The sequence below is a fragment of the Rana temporaria genome, chromosome 6 (assembly GCF_905171775.1).
Source record: "Rana temporaria chromosome 6, aRanTem1.1, whole genome shotgun sequence".
Lineage (NCBI taxonomy): Eukaryota > Metazoa > Chordata > Amphibia > Anura > Ranidae > Rana > Rana temporaria.
Window position 1 is genome coordinate 133,268,504 of NC_053494.1, and position 13,809 is coordinate 133,282,312.

General features: G+C 42.5%; 1 protein-coding gene across 8 annotated transcripts in view; it reads left to right on the forward strand.

Annotated features, from left to right (window-relative positions):
* ARMC8 (armadillo repeat containing 8) overlaps positions 1 to 13,809 on the forward strand; it is a 156,244-nt gene that overhangs the window by 21,209 nt on the left and 121,226 nt on the right. For 5 of the 8 annotated variants that reach the window (XM_040357394.1, XM_040357399.1, XM_040357396.1 and 2 more), the window contains 4 exons: positions 5,885 to 5,961; positions 8,596 to 8,667; positions 12,480 to 12,625; positions 12,720 to 12,817. In XM_040357394.1, the coding sequence (XP_040213328.1) occupies positions 5,885 to 5,961; positions 8,596 to 8,667; positions 12,480 to 12,625; positions 12,720 to 12,817 (393 nt within the window). The remainder of the gene's footprint in view (positions 1 to 5,884; positions 5,962 to 8,595; positions 8,668 to 12,479; positions 12,626 to 12,719; positions 12,818 to 13,809) is intronic. The other 3 variants (XM_040357400.1, XM_040357392.1, XM_040357397.1) reach the window with 1 other exon arrangement.

Genomic DNA, 13,809 nt, shown 5'->3' on the forward strand with positions numbered 1-13,809 from the left:
TGGTCGGCTGCATTGGATTATGAAGCTCCCATGGGAATGGAGCTAGAAGATAAAGTAAGGTTCTAAGAAATTGCTTGTTTGGGACAGTCTTACATTTATATCTTACATAGACTAACACAATTATGTATTAATCCTCATTATTACAGGAAGAGGAAATGGGTACATTATTTAAAGATAAAGTTACAATGTTATCTGTTCTTCTCTTCCATTAGACATATCTTAAATTTGATTTGAGACTGGTGTTTAGTCTCCAATCATTCATTCAATTTCAAGGGGTATTAATACATTTTCAAGGCACTGAGATTTGTTTTATTGTAGTGATAATTCCTTTTTTTTTGTCTTTTGTGGTTAATGTGTAAAATAAAAAAAACGGAATTGATTTCTTAACTGGCTAATTTGCCAGTCAACATGGACTTGTAAAGGTGTTTGTTTACAAGCCAATTGGGGCTAAGAATTTCTCAAAGGGCTGCAATGATGTACAAACAACTAAATGTGAGTTCACAATAGCAGCTTTAACCGTACCTGGGCACGGTCACCCCTTTGGTTTATGTAGTGTGAGTGCTCCGAACCGTGCTTGGAACGTTTGTGTATATCATGCCCGGGTCCACCTGAAATGGGTGGTCTGGGGCCAAATCCCTTGTGGTCCAAGTATAATTGGCTTCATTGTCGGGGCAAACTGTTATTGACAGCCTGTCTCCTGTGCATATGTGTGATAGCCTGGGACAAGTGTAAAGGATGACACCAAGTTGCTGTGGAATGCTTTGAGCCTTGTTGGCCTCTTGGACGGGATGTTCTGAACCCACTACAAAAAACTAAACTTAAGAGGGCACACCAGGCCAGCCTAGTGCATTATCCCACATCATTTATTTAAAGCAGAGGTTCACCCAAAACTGAACCTCTGCTTTTCGGAACCCCCCCCCCCTTCCAGTGTCACATTTGGCACCCTTTTGGGGGGTGCAGATACCTGTATAATGCAGGTATTTGCACGACTTCCGGGTATAGGCTCCTGCATCACCCCCCCCCCCCCATTGTGTTCTGGGGAAACGCACGACTCCCAGGACACAGCGGGGACCAGTGAGGATGGTGCAGCATGGCTCGCGCATGCGCAGTAGATAACCGTGCAGTGAAGCCGCAAGGATTCACTTCCCGATTCCCTCACCGAAGATGGCGGCTGGGGAAGGTTAGTATCCATTTTTTAAAAGTCAGCAACTGCAGTATAGAGCTGCACAATTAATCGCGGAGAATCGTTATCGCGATTCTCCAGCCCCCACAGGCTCTCCTGCTGGATTTGGCGATTCTTAGCGTGCACATTATAAGCCGGATGCTGCTGTGGAGTGAGGCTGCCTTTGTTGGAGTGGAGGGCAATCATCGGCCGCGACAGAGCCAGCGTGAAACGCAAATGGCTCGGAGATACCGGAACGGACGTCAGCTAAGACTCTGAGATACAGGAACTGACGTCAGACCGCGATGCTGTGGATGGGCAGCAGGAGTATTCTTCCCAGGGGACAGTGCACCTGCTAGTAAAAGGCAAGGCAAGCCTGTACATGTCACACAGGCAAGTGTAAGCTGCTAGTACAGTGCCTTGCGAAGTATTCGGCCCCCTTGAACTTTGCGACCATTTGCCACATTTCAGGCTTCAAACATAAAGATATAAAACTGTGATTTTTTTTTTTTTGAAGAATATACAAGTGGGACACAATCATGAAGTGGAACGAAATTTATTGGATATTTCCAACTTTTTTAACAAATAAAAAACTGAAAAATTGGGCGTGCAAAATTATTCAGCCCCCTTAAGTTAATACTTTGTAGCGCCACCTTTTGCTGCGATTACAGCTGTAAGTCGCTTGGTGTATGTCCCTATCAGTTTTGCACATCGAGAGACTGAGGCCCCGTACACACGACAGAGTTTCTCGGCAGAATTCACCGAGAAACTCGGTCAAAATCCGGATTCTGCCGAGAAACTCTGTCGTCTGTACAGTTTTGGCTCGATGGAGCCGCCGAGGAGCTCGACGAGAAAATAGAGAACATGTTCTCTATTTTCTCGTTGTTCTATGGGAGAAGGCGTCCCGCCGAGCTCCTCGGCGGCTTCATCCCAGAACTCGACGAGGAACTCGACGTGCCAAGCACGTCGAGTTCCTCGGCCGTGTGTACGGGGCCTGACATTTTTGCCCATTCCTCCTTGCAAAACAGCTCGAGCTCAGTGAGATTGGATGGAGAGCGTTTGTGAACAGCAGTTTTCAGTTCTTTCCACAGATTCTCGATTGGATTCAGGTCTGGACTTTGACTTGGCCATTCTAACACCTGGATATGTTTATTTGTGAACCATTCCATTGTAGATTTTGCTTTATGTTTTGGATCATTGTCTTGTTGGAAGACAAATCTCTGTCCCAGTCTCAGGTCTTTTGCAGACTCCATCAGGTTTTCTTCCAGAATGGTCCTGTATTTGGCTTCATCCATCTTCCCATCAATTTTAACCATCTTCCCTGTCCCTGCTGAAGAAAAGCAGGCCCAAACCATGATGCTGCCACCACCATGTTTGACAGTGGGGATGGTGTGTTCAGGGTGATGAGCTGTGTTGCTTTTACGCCAAACATAACTTTTTGCATTGTTGCCAAAAAGTTCGATTTTGGTTTCATCTGACCAGAGCACCTTCTTCCACATGTTTGGTGTGTCTCCCAGGTGGCTTGTGGAAAACTTTAAACGACACTTTTTATGGATATCTTTAAGAAATGGCTTTCTTCTTGTCACTCTTCCATAAAGACCAGAATTGTGCAGTATACGACTGATTGTTGTCCTATGGACAGAGTCTCCCACCTCAGATGTAGATCTCTGCAGTTCATCCAGAGTGATCATGGGCCTCTTGGCTGCATCTCTGATCAGTCTTCTCCTTGTATGAGCTGAAAGTTTAGAGGGACGGTCAGATCTTTGTAGATTTGCAGTGGTCTGATACTCCCATTTCAATATTATCGCTTGCACAGTGCTCCTTGGGATGTTTAAAGCTTGGGAAATCTTTTTGTATCCAAATCCGGCTTTAAACTTCTCCACTTCTCCACAACAGTATCTCGGACCTGCCTGGTGTGTTCATTGTTCTTCATGATGCTCTCTACGGCCTCCAGCCACTGGGGGGCACGCCTGCCCCATCACTGAGATGCCGATGCGCGTGCCTGGGTGGCCGCGATGTCTGCCAGGCACCCGCGATCAGCGGTTACCCAGACAAGGACGTAGATCTGTGTGTGTAAACACACAGATCTACGTCCTGTCAGGGAGAGAGGAGACCGATGCTGTGTCCCTTGTACATAGGGTCACAGATCGGTCCCCTCCCCCCACAGTTAGAACACTCACTAGGCTACACATTTAACCCCTTCCACGCCTCCTAGTGTTAACCCCTTCCCTACCAGTCACATTTATACCGTAATTGGTGCACATTTTTAGCGCTGATCGCTGTATAAATGTGAATAGTGCCAAAAATGTGTCAAAAGTGTCCGATGTGTCTGCCATAATGTCGCAGTCCCAATAAAAATAGCAGATCGCCGCCATTGCTAGTAAATTAAAAAATTATTAAATTTATTTATTAAAAAATAATAAATCTGTCCTATTTTGTGGGTGCTATAACTTTTGCTCAAACCAGTCGCTTATTGCAATTTTTTTTTTTTTTTTACCAAAAATATATGTAGAAGAATACGTATCGGCTTAAACTGAGAAAAAAAAATGTGATATTTTATTATAGCAACAAGTGAAAAAAAAAATATATATAGGTATATATGCCCAGTAAGCAAGTAGTTAAACAAAATCTCTCTAAAAACGAGGTGATAATATCCCCCCCCACGACTTTTCCATCAAAACAAGTAATGCAACCATCAATCCCTCCCCTCATGCCAGGGTACTAGGTGTAATCCTAGACTCTGACCTGTCCTTTCAGCCCCAAATCCAATCATTGTCAAAAGCTTGTAGGCTTCACCTCTGTAACATCTCTAAAATTTGCCCTACCTTGTTATTGCTCGCCTTGATGTCTAGGCCGATACGTATTCTTCTACCTATTTTTGGTAAAAAAAATCGCAATAAGTGTTTATCGATTGGTTTGCGCAAAATTTATAGCGTTTACAAAATAGGGGATAGTTTTATTGCATTTTTATTAATTATTTTTTTTTTTACTACTATTGGCGGCGATCAGCGATTTTTTTTTTTTTTTTTTTTTTTTTTTTTTTTTTTCTCGTGACTGCGACATTATGGCTGACACTTCGGACAATTTTGACACATTTTTGGGACCATTGCCATTTTCACAGCAAAAAATGCATTTAAATTGCATTGTTTATTGTGAAAATGACAGTTGCAGTTTGGGAGTTAACCACAGGTGGCGCTGTAGGAGTTGGGGTTCACCTAGTGTGTGTTTACAACTGTAGGGGGGTGTGGCTGTAGGACTGACGTCATCGACCGAGTCTCCCTATAAAAGGGATCACTCGATCGATACACCGCCTTAGTGAAGCACGGGGAAGCCGTGTTTACATACGGCTCTCCCCGTTCTTCAGCTCCGGGGAGCGATCGCGACGGAGGGGCTATAAACGAATAGCCGCGCCGTCGTCCCGGATCGCTCCCCGAGTTAAGCCGCACGCAGCGGGGGGGGGGGGGGATACCCCGATCGGACCACCCACCCGCTAGAAGGCAAGGGCGTATATATACGCCCATCTGCCTGTACAATCTCGGATCATGCCGTAAAAGGCGGCGCATGCACGGGAGTGATGTCACGTGGCTCCGGCCAGTCACAATGCCGGAGTTTGCGGCCCCGGAAGAAGGGTGAAGAATGGCCGCTCGCTACTAGTGAGGAAGATGGGGACATCGTGGGCTTCTCCTGCAGGTAAGTGTCACATAATGGACTTCTATGCGATGCATAGTAGTCCATTATGCTTTTCCTTTACAGAGAAAAAAAGAAGCAACACCCATCAAGGTTTACTTCCTCTTTAAGGAGACTGGCAGAGAGGAGTGAATCAGTACTGAATGTAAATTTCAGCTTGAGCTATTGATCTCTGTAAACCGGCTGCTCTTGGGAAAGCAGAGAAGCATAGAAGATGTGAAACAAATCCTAGAGCTTAATTTGCAGACTAAAGCTGCAACTATAAAATATTGATATACCGGACTAAAAATATATGATCTGTTTAGATGTTAGCTAAACTTCAGCTTTGGTTAAAGTTAGGTTGGACAGGGTTTATAGCATACCTGGTATGGTTTGAATAGGGGCACATACCGTGTTTCTCCGAAAATAAGCCTGGGTCTTATATTAATTTCCACAAAAAAAGACACAGTAGGGCTTATTTTTGGGGTAGGTCTTACCATGTAATGTTCTGTCTTCTCCTCCCCCCCCCCCTTCTCCCTGCCTGTAAGGAATCCCCAGTGTGAACCGAGTTAAAATGCTTGTAAAATCCTATAATCCACTCTATTACAGTATTATATAATGTACAGTGTGTGTTTTTCTGTAATATAGTTGTGCCAAATACCTTCGTTATAGCGCCGCTCTACGCTTTTGTGACCCACCAGAGCTCTCTTCCCCGCAATTATATTACAGACGCACACACATTGTACATTATATAATACTGTAATAGAGTGGATTATAGGATTTTACAAGCATTTTAAACTAGGGCTTATTTTTTGGGGTAGGGCTTATATTGCAGCCCTCCTGGAAAATAGCGCTAGGTCTTATTTTCAGGGTAGGTCTTATTTTCGGGGAAACACGGTAAGTGCTTTTTGCTGAACATTGCAGTCCGGCAGAGATGTGAATAATTTCTGTTATGTGGGTCGGCTTTTTAGTTAGAAAATTGAATTGTTGAATGTTAAATATGTTTAGTATAAACCGCTCTGAAAAAAGTAATACATATTTGTTATGTTTTTTTAGGAGGTCACAGCAAGCAGCCGTCACTATGTAGACAGACTCTTTGATCCTGATCCACAGAAAGTTTTGCGTGGAGTTGTGTAAGTACCATCATTCATGATCCATAAAGTGTACAGATTCAGAGGACATTTCCACATTTTAGAGTGGGGAAAATGTTCATGCTACGTTATGAAGCGTCGGGCTCGATTTTTACATATATTCGGTGCAGGAAACATGGAACATCCTGTGCATTTCTCGCACCTCATTAACCACTTAACAACCGCCCTATAGACGAAATACGTCTACAAGGCGGTTGCTTAATTCTAGGAGGGCGTCAATGTACGTCCTCCTAGAATCGCGCTCCCGCGCGCCCTGTGGGGCGCGTACACGGGAGTCTCCGTGACCGCCGGGTCCTCCGGACCCGGCTGATCACGGATCACGGTAAATCGCCGCTGATAGCGGCGGTTTACCACGTGATCGCTCCGTCCAATGACGGAGCGATCACTAGTAAACAAACCGGCGTCATGTGATGACGCCGGTTCCTCCCTCTCCTCTCTGTACCGAACGGTACAGTGTGAGAGAGGAGAGGGGAGAGAGCGGAAGCAGCAGCAGCTGCTGCTGCGGGCTGGATCTGTGACACATGCAGTCACAGATCCATCCCTCCCTCCCTGTGCAATACTCTGCAATATTACCCCCATACTCTGCAGTGCCCCCATACTCTGCAATACCCCCATACTCTGCAATGCCCCCATACTCTGCAATGCCCCCATACTCTGCAATGCCCCCATACTCTGCAATGCCCCCACACTCTGCAATGCCCCCACACTCTGCAATGCCCCCACACTCTGCAATGCCCCCACACTCTGCAATGCCCCCACACTCTGCAATACCCCAAAATACTCTGCAATGCCCCCATACTCTGCAATACCCCGCAATACCCCGCAATACCCTACAATACTCCGCAATACCCCACAATACTCCGCAATACCCCACAATACCCTGCAACGTCGTCTATGGGGATTTTTAAGTAGCAAAGTTTGGCGCCATTCCACGAGTGTGTGCAATTTTGAAGGGTGACATGTTGGGTATCTATTTACTCGGCGTAACTTCATCTTTCACATTTATGCAAAAGAATGAAGAAAAAATACAAAATTTGCCAAATTTTATAACAGAAACAAAGAAAAATTATTTTTTTTTACAGAATTTTCAGTCTTTTTTCTCTTATAGCGCAAAAAATAAAAAACCCAACGGTGATTAAATACCACCAAAAGAAAGCTCTATTTGTGTGAAAAAAAAGGACGAAAATTTCATTTGGGTACAGTGTTGTATGACTGAGTAATTGTCATTCAAATTGTGAGAGCACCGAAAGCTGAAAATTGGTCTGGTTATTAAGTGGGTTTACGTGCCCAGTGGTCAAGTGGTTAAGTGTAATTTACAGACTTGGATCACATGGATGTGAACACCCATGGGATCTGATTCCAGGCCGTGGGGAAAAGGGTCCTGCACCCTTTTTTGCACGGATGTTATTTGCGCTGTACAAATGACTGGCTGAAATAGCACCGCACAGATATTGCATATGATTTGCACAGGAAAGTGGTGTAATTCCTGTGGGAATAACATGTAATGTGCCGCACCGCATATTTGTGAACTCAGCCTCCAAGCGGTATTAAACCAGCCATTGGATGTGGTGGCTGCATTTTAGCCCCCCCCCTTTTGTTTTTATATGGTGATTTGGCCAGTAAAACTCCTTTAGAGTGCCCCATCTTGGATGGATTAGCAACAGGGACCTCTTTTTATAGTACAGCATTGTCAGTCTGGAGTGAGGGTAGTTTTAGATTTACTAGCAGATTTAGATACACTAACAAATTGAAGTAAAACTCCAGCTAACTCCTTTTTTTTTTTTTTTTAGCAGTTCTAGCAAACCTTTTTATTCCTTTTGGGATAAAGGTTTTTTTTATAAATAAAAACTGACCATTCTAAGCACCCCTGTCAGTGGTAAATTTGTCTCAACCTTCTAAATGCTACGTCTGCAGGAGAGTTTGTTCTGTTGAAAAAACTGGCTTGCTGGCCAGATCACCAGGCGAAAAAAGCCTAACAAGAAATCAAATGCAGCCATCTCATCTAAGCATTTGAAGGCTGCAATATGTTTGCTTTTGGGTTTAATACCACTTTAAATGTATGTAAGCTTAATTTTCTCATATTTCCTAATTTTCATAACATTACTTACTTTGTGGACTTAACTTTGTAAAAAATGTATGTCAAGCCAAAATATATTTAGTTTTGGATAATGTGGAAAAGCATTGCATTATGAAAATGTCCCTGCTATCTGGGAGTCCATTGCAGATTTCGCCTCACTTCCTGTTCTGCTGTCAATCTTTTACCAGACAGGAAGTGGGGGGGGGGGGGACGACTCTCCAAACAGCAACACGAAGAATAAAATCCTTTTTTTTTTTTTTCTCCTTAGGTTATGACATATTGCATTAGAGCACAACCCCCCCTTCCCCCACCCCAAACTTTTTTTTAGGCTGCAGTGAGAACCTTTCTGATTCACGCCATGGCCACATCTCTCTGCTATGTCTGACCACAAAGTCCACATACTGTCTACCTTGTGCAGTGTGTCTGGGTTTTTTTTATGGTTTCTGTGAAAGTGTTTTAAAAACTGTTTGTATTATAATTTTGATAAATCATTCTGGCCCTCTTTTTATATTTCCTTTTTTTTGTTTTCAATTCAACAGAGATATGAAAAATGCAGTGATTGGAAACAACAAACAGAAAGCCAACCTCATAGTTTTGGGAGCAGTGCCAAGGTACACACTGTGACTGTCAGCAGCCGCTGTCTGGCAGCCTGCTTGTGAATTCAGAGTCTACTACAGGAGCTGATGTTCATAGTTCTCTGAAAAATCGAAAAAAAACAATTTGGTTTATTTTAGAAACTACACAGTAGCTATAGTCTATCCGCATTCATTGAAAAGAGGTCCCCTGTCTTTGCCAGCACGTAAAACCCATTCACATATAGGCCTTGCGCACATGGGCATAAAAAACCACCGCTTTTACAGGCAAACAGAATGTTTTTTTTTATGCTTGGCTATGTGGCCATGCACTTTAGGCATTTTAGATCAGTATATGAACAGCATCGTTTAGAGCAGGGATCTTCAAACTACGGCCCTCCAGCTGTTGCAAAACTACACGTCCCATGACGCTTTGCAAAACTCTGACATGACTAGGCATGATGGGAATTGTGGTTTCTGAACAACTGGAGGGCCGTAGTTCGGAGATCCCTGGTTTAGAGGCATAAAAACACCAAAGCTGCATTCAAAGAGGAGCTTATGGGCGTAATTTATGTGCGTATGAGCATAAATGTTTTCCAGTGGCCAGAATAAATTCATATTCTGGCCAGTAAGATGCATTTATTGTCAACGCCATATGCACATAAACGCACATACATGGGCAACTTTAGAGACAGATTTTTTTTCTGGCAGAAAAATATAGCATATATGGAGCATACATTTTATATGGCAGTGTGCATGAGGACATAAGTGGCATATGAAAAATTGTATCTTTCAAAAAAAAAGGCAAGAGAAGCATTGGAATAAAAAAAAAAAAAAAAAACAATCACTTCAATCCAATGCTGCATCTGTCCCTCACTGTCTCTAGGACTGAGAACTGAGCAATCAAAAACCACCGATGGCTTAGTTCATGGTCTTCAGTAAGCACAGAGCTGGTTACTGTCAGTCATCAGCTCTGCTCTGCCCCCTTAAGCTCTCACTGGAGCGCCAGGCTGTGGAGGGGGCAGGAGCGACTGGCTCAGGCTCTCAGTGGCATGCTGAGACAGTTTCCGGTCTAGGAATCTGGGTGGATCCTGACATTAAAGTCAGGATCACTCCAGAGTCTGAACCTACTGAGTGACGTCAGCTGACTGTGAACTTTAGCCTGCCGACGGCTGAATACGGATTGCAGAACAAAGTGCACTCCCATGACCCATGGGAGAAGTACAGTAAGGCCAAAGGAGCATTGGCCTTACTTTTCCTTTTTTAATATGCCATACTTTTGATAATCACACAAATTGGGTTTACTTTTTATACCTGTGGAAGTGTATTATTCAGCAGGTGTTTAGTTGGCTAGGTTGAAAACATCTACTGTGAGATTGCAGAAAGCACATGAAATGTAGTTAAAAGCCACATGAGTCTCCTAAGCCAATGTTTGTAAGCCATTGGCCTAAAATATACATAGGTATCACTCTAATGGTGGCCTTGTACATTGTCACAGATGTGTCCAGCAAAAACGTTGTATTTATTTTTCCTTTTTCCCTTTTGGGGTGAACTTCGCATCAATCCCTGTTTCCACAGAAAGTGAGTAGAAATTTCTTCAACGAAAAAAGACACACATTTTTTTTTTACCCATATGACAATGTATGTATTTCCCTGCAGCTGATTCCAGGCGACAACCACATTCTTTATTTCTACTATGGTTGTTTCAGGGACAGCAAGTTAAACCGGCCATAGAGGAGCGATTTTCTCCCAACAACCTGTGTTTGCAGGAAAGAAAGTCACTAGATTCCCCCATCAACACTGTGTTCACTTTGTGTATCTCTCTCGCAAAGCTGTTGTGTTCTCCTGGAAGGGGGTGCGTGGGGAGCCATCCTGGCCGAGAGAACACACCGTGATTGTTGCTGGTGTTTGTAGCCATTGGCAGTAATCGCATGAGAAATCTGATAACCTGGTTGTACCCAAGTTGATCAATCAATCAACTTTGGTACATTCAGCCAGCCCATACATGGTTCACATCTCTGCTGGTCCCTGCTAAACTGTTTAGAACCGTCTATGGCTGGATTTCACACTGGAGCGGTTTGCAGGCGGTATTGCGCTAAAAATAGCGCCTGCAAACGACCCTAAACAGCTGCTGCTGTTTTCTCTAGTGTGAAAGCCGATCTTTGGCTCGGTGTGTGTATACTTCTCCTTTACAGCTCCCGCCCATTGAAATCAATGGGACAGCGCGGCTATACCACCGGCAATGTGCCTCTGCAGAGGCGCATTGCGGACGGTTTTGACCCTTTCTCGGACGCTAGGGGTGGGTAAAACTGCCCTGCTAGCGGTCGAATAGCGCTGCGAAATTAGCGGTAGAGCACCGCAAAAAATGCACCGCACCTCCCGCCGCAGTGTGAAAGGGGCCTTAGAGAAACTCTTCCAACATCTAAGACAGAAGTAGAAACCTATACCCAGAACTAAAAGAAAAAAATAGACTGCAGGTAGGCTTTTATTTTGGTCTCTGCCAGTATAGCAAACATAAATTGGTGCCATCCAATGAGAACACCAAACAAATATCCAAGAGTCAAAAGTTTATATATATATATATATATATATATATATATATATATATATATATATATATATATATATATATATATATATATATATATATATATATATATATATATATATAAAACATTTTTTTTGACATACTACAAAGATCACTCATCCATTTTGCATTATACTGAGTGTTTGTTTCGTAGGTAACCGGTACTCAGATTTGTTGCAGTCAAGCCATTTTTGTAGATGGCTCCACTTAGTCAGGACCAACAGTGTAAGGGCTAAAAGAGATCCATGCAATTCTACTGATCTCAGTATCGTGGCCACAATTAGTTTTTGTCATCATGTGGTTATAGCAATCTAAGGCAACACCTTAGGAACATGACAACTGGGTTACTTCTCTGTGGGACTAAGGGCTACAGAGGTCCAGAATTTAATGTTGTGTTAACACAAGATGGTAATGTTGGAGGAGACCTCTCCTCCCAATCCACAGAATAAAAATTAGTCCAAAAAAATACTGTTTTTTTTTTTCCCCCCACTAGATTTTTACCAAAAAAATAAAACCGAAAGTCTTTTGATTAAAGCATATCGCATAAGTACAGTTTGTATGTACTGTAGCGGAATGGTAAAGCTTAAGGTTTAACTTTTTGTGTTTTTACTTTAGAAGAACTTTGTGCCACTTTTAACACTATATATATATATATATATATATATATATATATATATATATATATATATATATATATATATATATATATATATATATATATATATATATATATATATTTTTATTTTTTTACATTTTCATTTTTTTCATGGGGACATTATTTTAAGTCAGTCGAGACCTGATCAAGTCCACCCCATGCAGTTCTGAAGTAAGAATAGCAATATGCAATGGATGGCTAAAGCGGTGATCTGTTCCTGCAGGGATAAGCGGGACAGGACTTTATCACCTTTGCTCTACCCTCTGTATTGATAAAGTGCAATGACTCCTATTAAGTGCTTTATAGCATGATTGTGAGCCCAGGAGCTGATCGATGTAGCGTCTGGGCTTAAAGCTGGACCATAGCAGTCACTTGACAACCAGTGGTTCCCATGCCAAATAGGACCATTGAGTTCCAATGCTGTTTGTAAATGTTGTGAGGACAAATATTCTTGGTGCTAAATAGTCTTGCTTTGCTATAATTATATGGTAATTAAGTGCCTTACCCACTGTAGCATCATAAACCTGCCATAGTGACTTCAATTTGTATAGGTCAGATTTGTCACCAAGGAGATCTTTCCCCTTCTAACTGCTCCATCTCCTTTGACAGATTATTATACTTGCTTCAGCAAGAGACTTCGAGCACAGAACTGAAGACAGAATGTGCTGTGGTCCTTGGCAGCTTGTCTATGGGTACAGAAAACAATGTGAAATCCCTGCTAGACTGTCACATAATCCCAGCTCTGCTGCAAGGTAGTTGTGACCTTACTATATAGCACAAAGACCTCACATACTGTACTGACCTGCCATGCTTTTCTTTTTTTGACCTCTCATTGCTCTGCACTTTCAGGCTTGCTGTCAGCAGATATCCGCTTCATTGAAGCTTGTTTGCGATGTCTCCGCACAATTTTTACAAGTCCAGTAACTCCAGTGGAGCTCTTGTATACAGTAAGAACCTCCTTCTTTTCAATGCAAATCTGTATTGTGTGGTATTCTAGGCATACACCAAAATGTACTTGTGTTTTTTTCAGGTATAGACCTATAAGTTCCTGAGGCAAGTCATATGCCTAATGTAATGTATTCCAATATATAAAATAAATGTTACAACATTTATGTCAAAATCCAGTTAATATATGCATACCTTTTAGAAAAAAGGTGGTCTGACGATTTAAAATTGTATTACTAATAAAATAAATGGATTTATAGGTCATACTCTGGCAAAATATGAATCATTTATTAATGAACTACGGATACAAAAACAGCTTGTAGTCACCAACAATAAAACCATTGATGCATTTCAGATATGAAATGCTTACTTGTATAGTAATATCTACAGGAAAAAAATGAGTCGGTTCACACTGGATCCGACTTGAGGTCGTCCCAAGTCGCGCTGTAGAGATAAAAAAATGGAAGTGAATGGGAGCGGTGTTAATACACACTACTCAAGGCGATCCGACTTTAGAAGAGGTTCCTGTACTACTTCAATCCGACTTGTAGGCGATTTGTACCCATTGATTTCAATGGAAGTCGCCTCCAAGTCTGATCACTGTCTTAACTGAAGCGACTTTCCAGGAAGATAACATACATTTCTCAGGCAAACCTCTCCCTCCCCCTCCCTCCCCTAGAGCTGATTGTTGTTTGGCCACTGGAAAGTCTCCTTCCTGGAGACGACTTTAAGTCGTGTTGTAAATCGCTCCAGATCGCCCTGTGGTTCATGCTCAAGTCGTGTCGGAGTCGCCTCTGAAAGTCGCGCTGGAAGTCATGTCGCCCTAGTGTGAACCGACTCTTGTAGAAAAAGTGAATTATCAAAGCAATCCACACTTGTATCATTTATTGACATTTTATTTCAGTCCTTTATTTTTTGAGGGTCAAAAGGTTTCATGATTTTTTTATATTGTCCCTGGGTTTTCAAATCTGCTTCATTGTTTCTGCCACACATA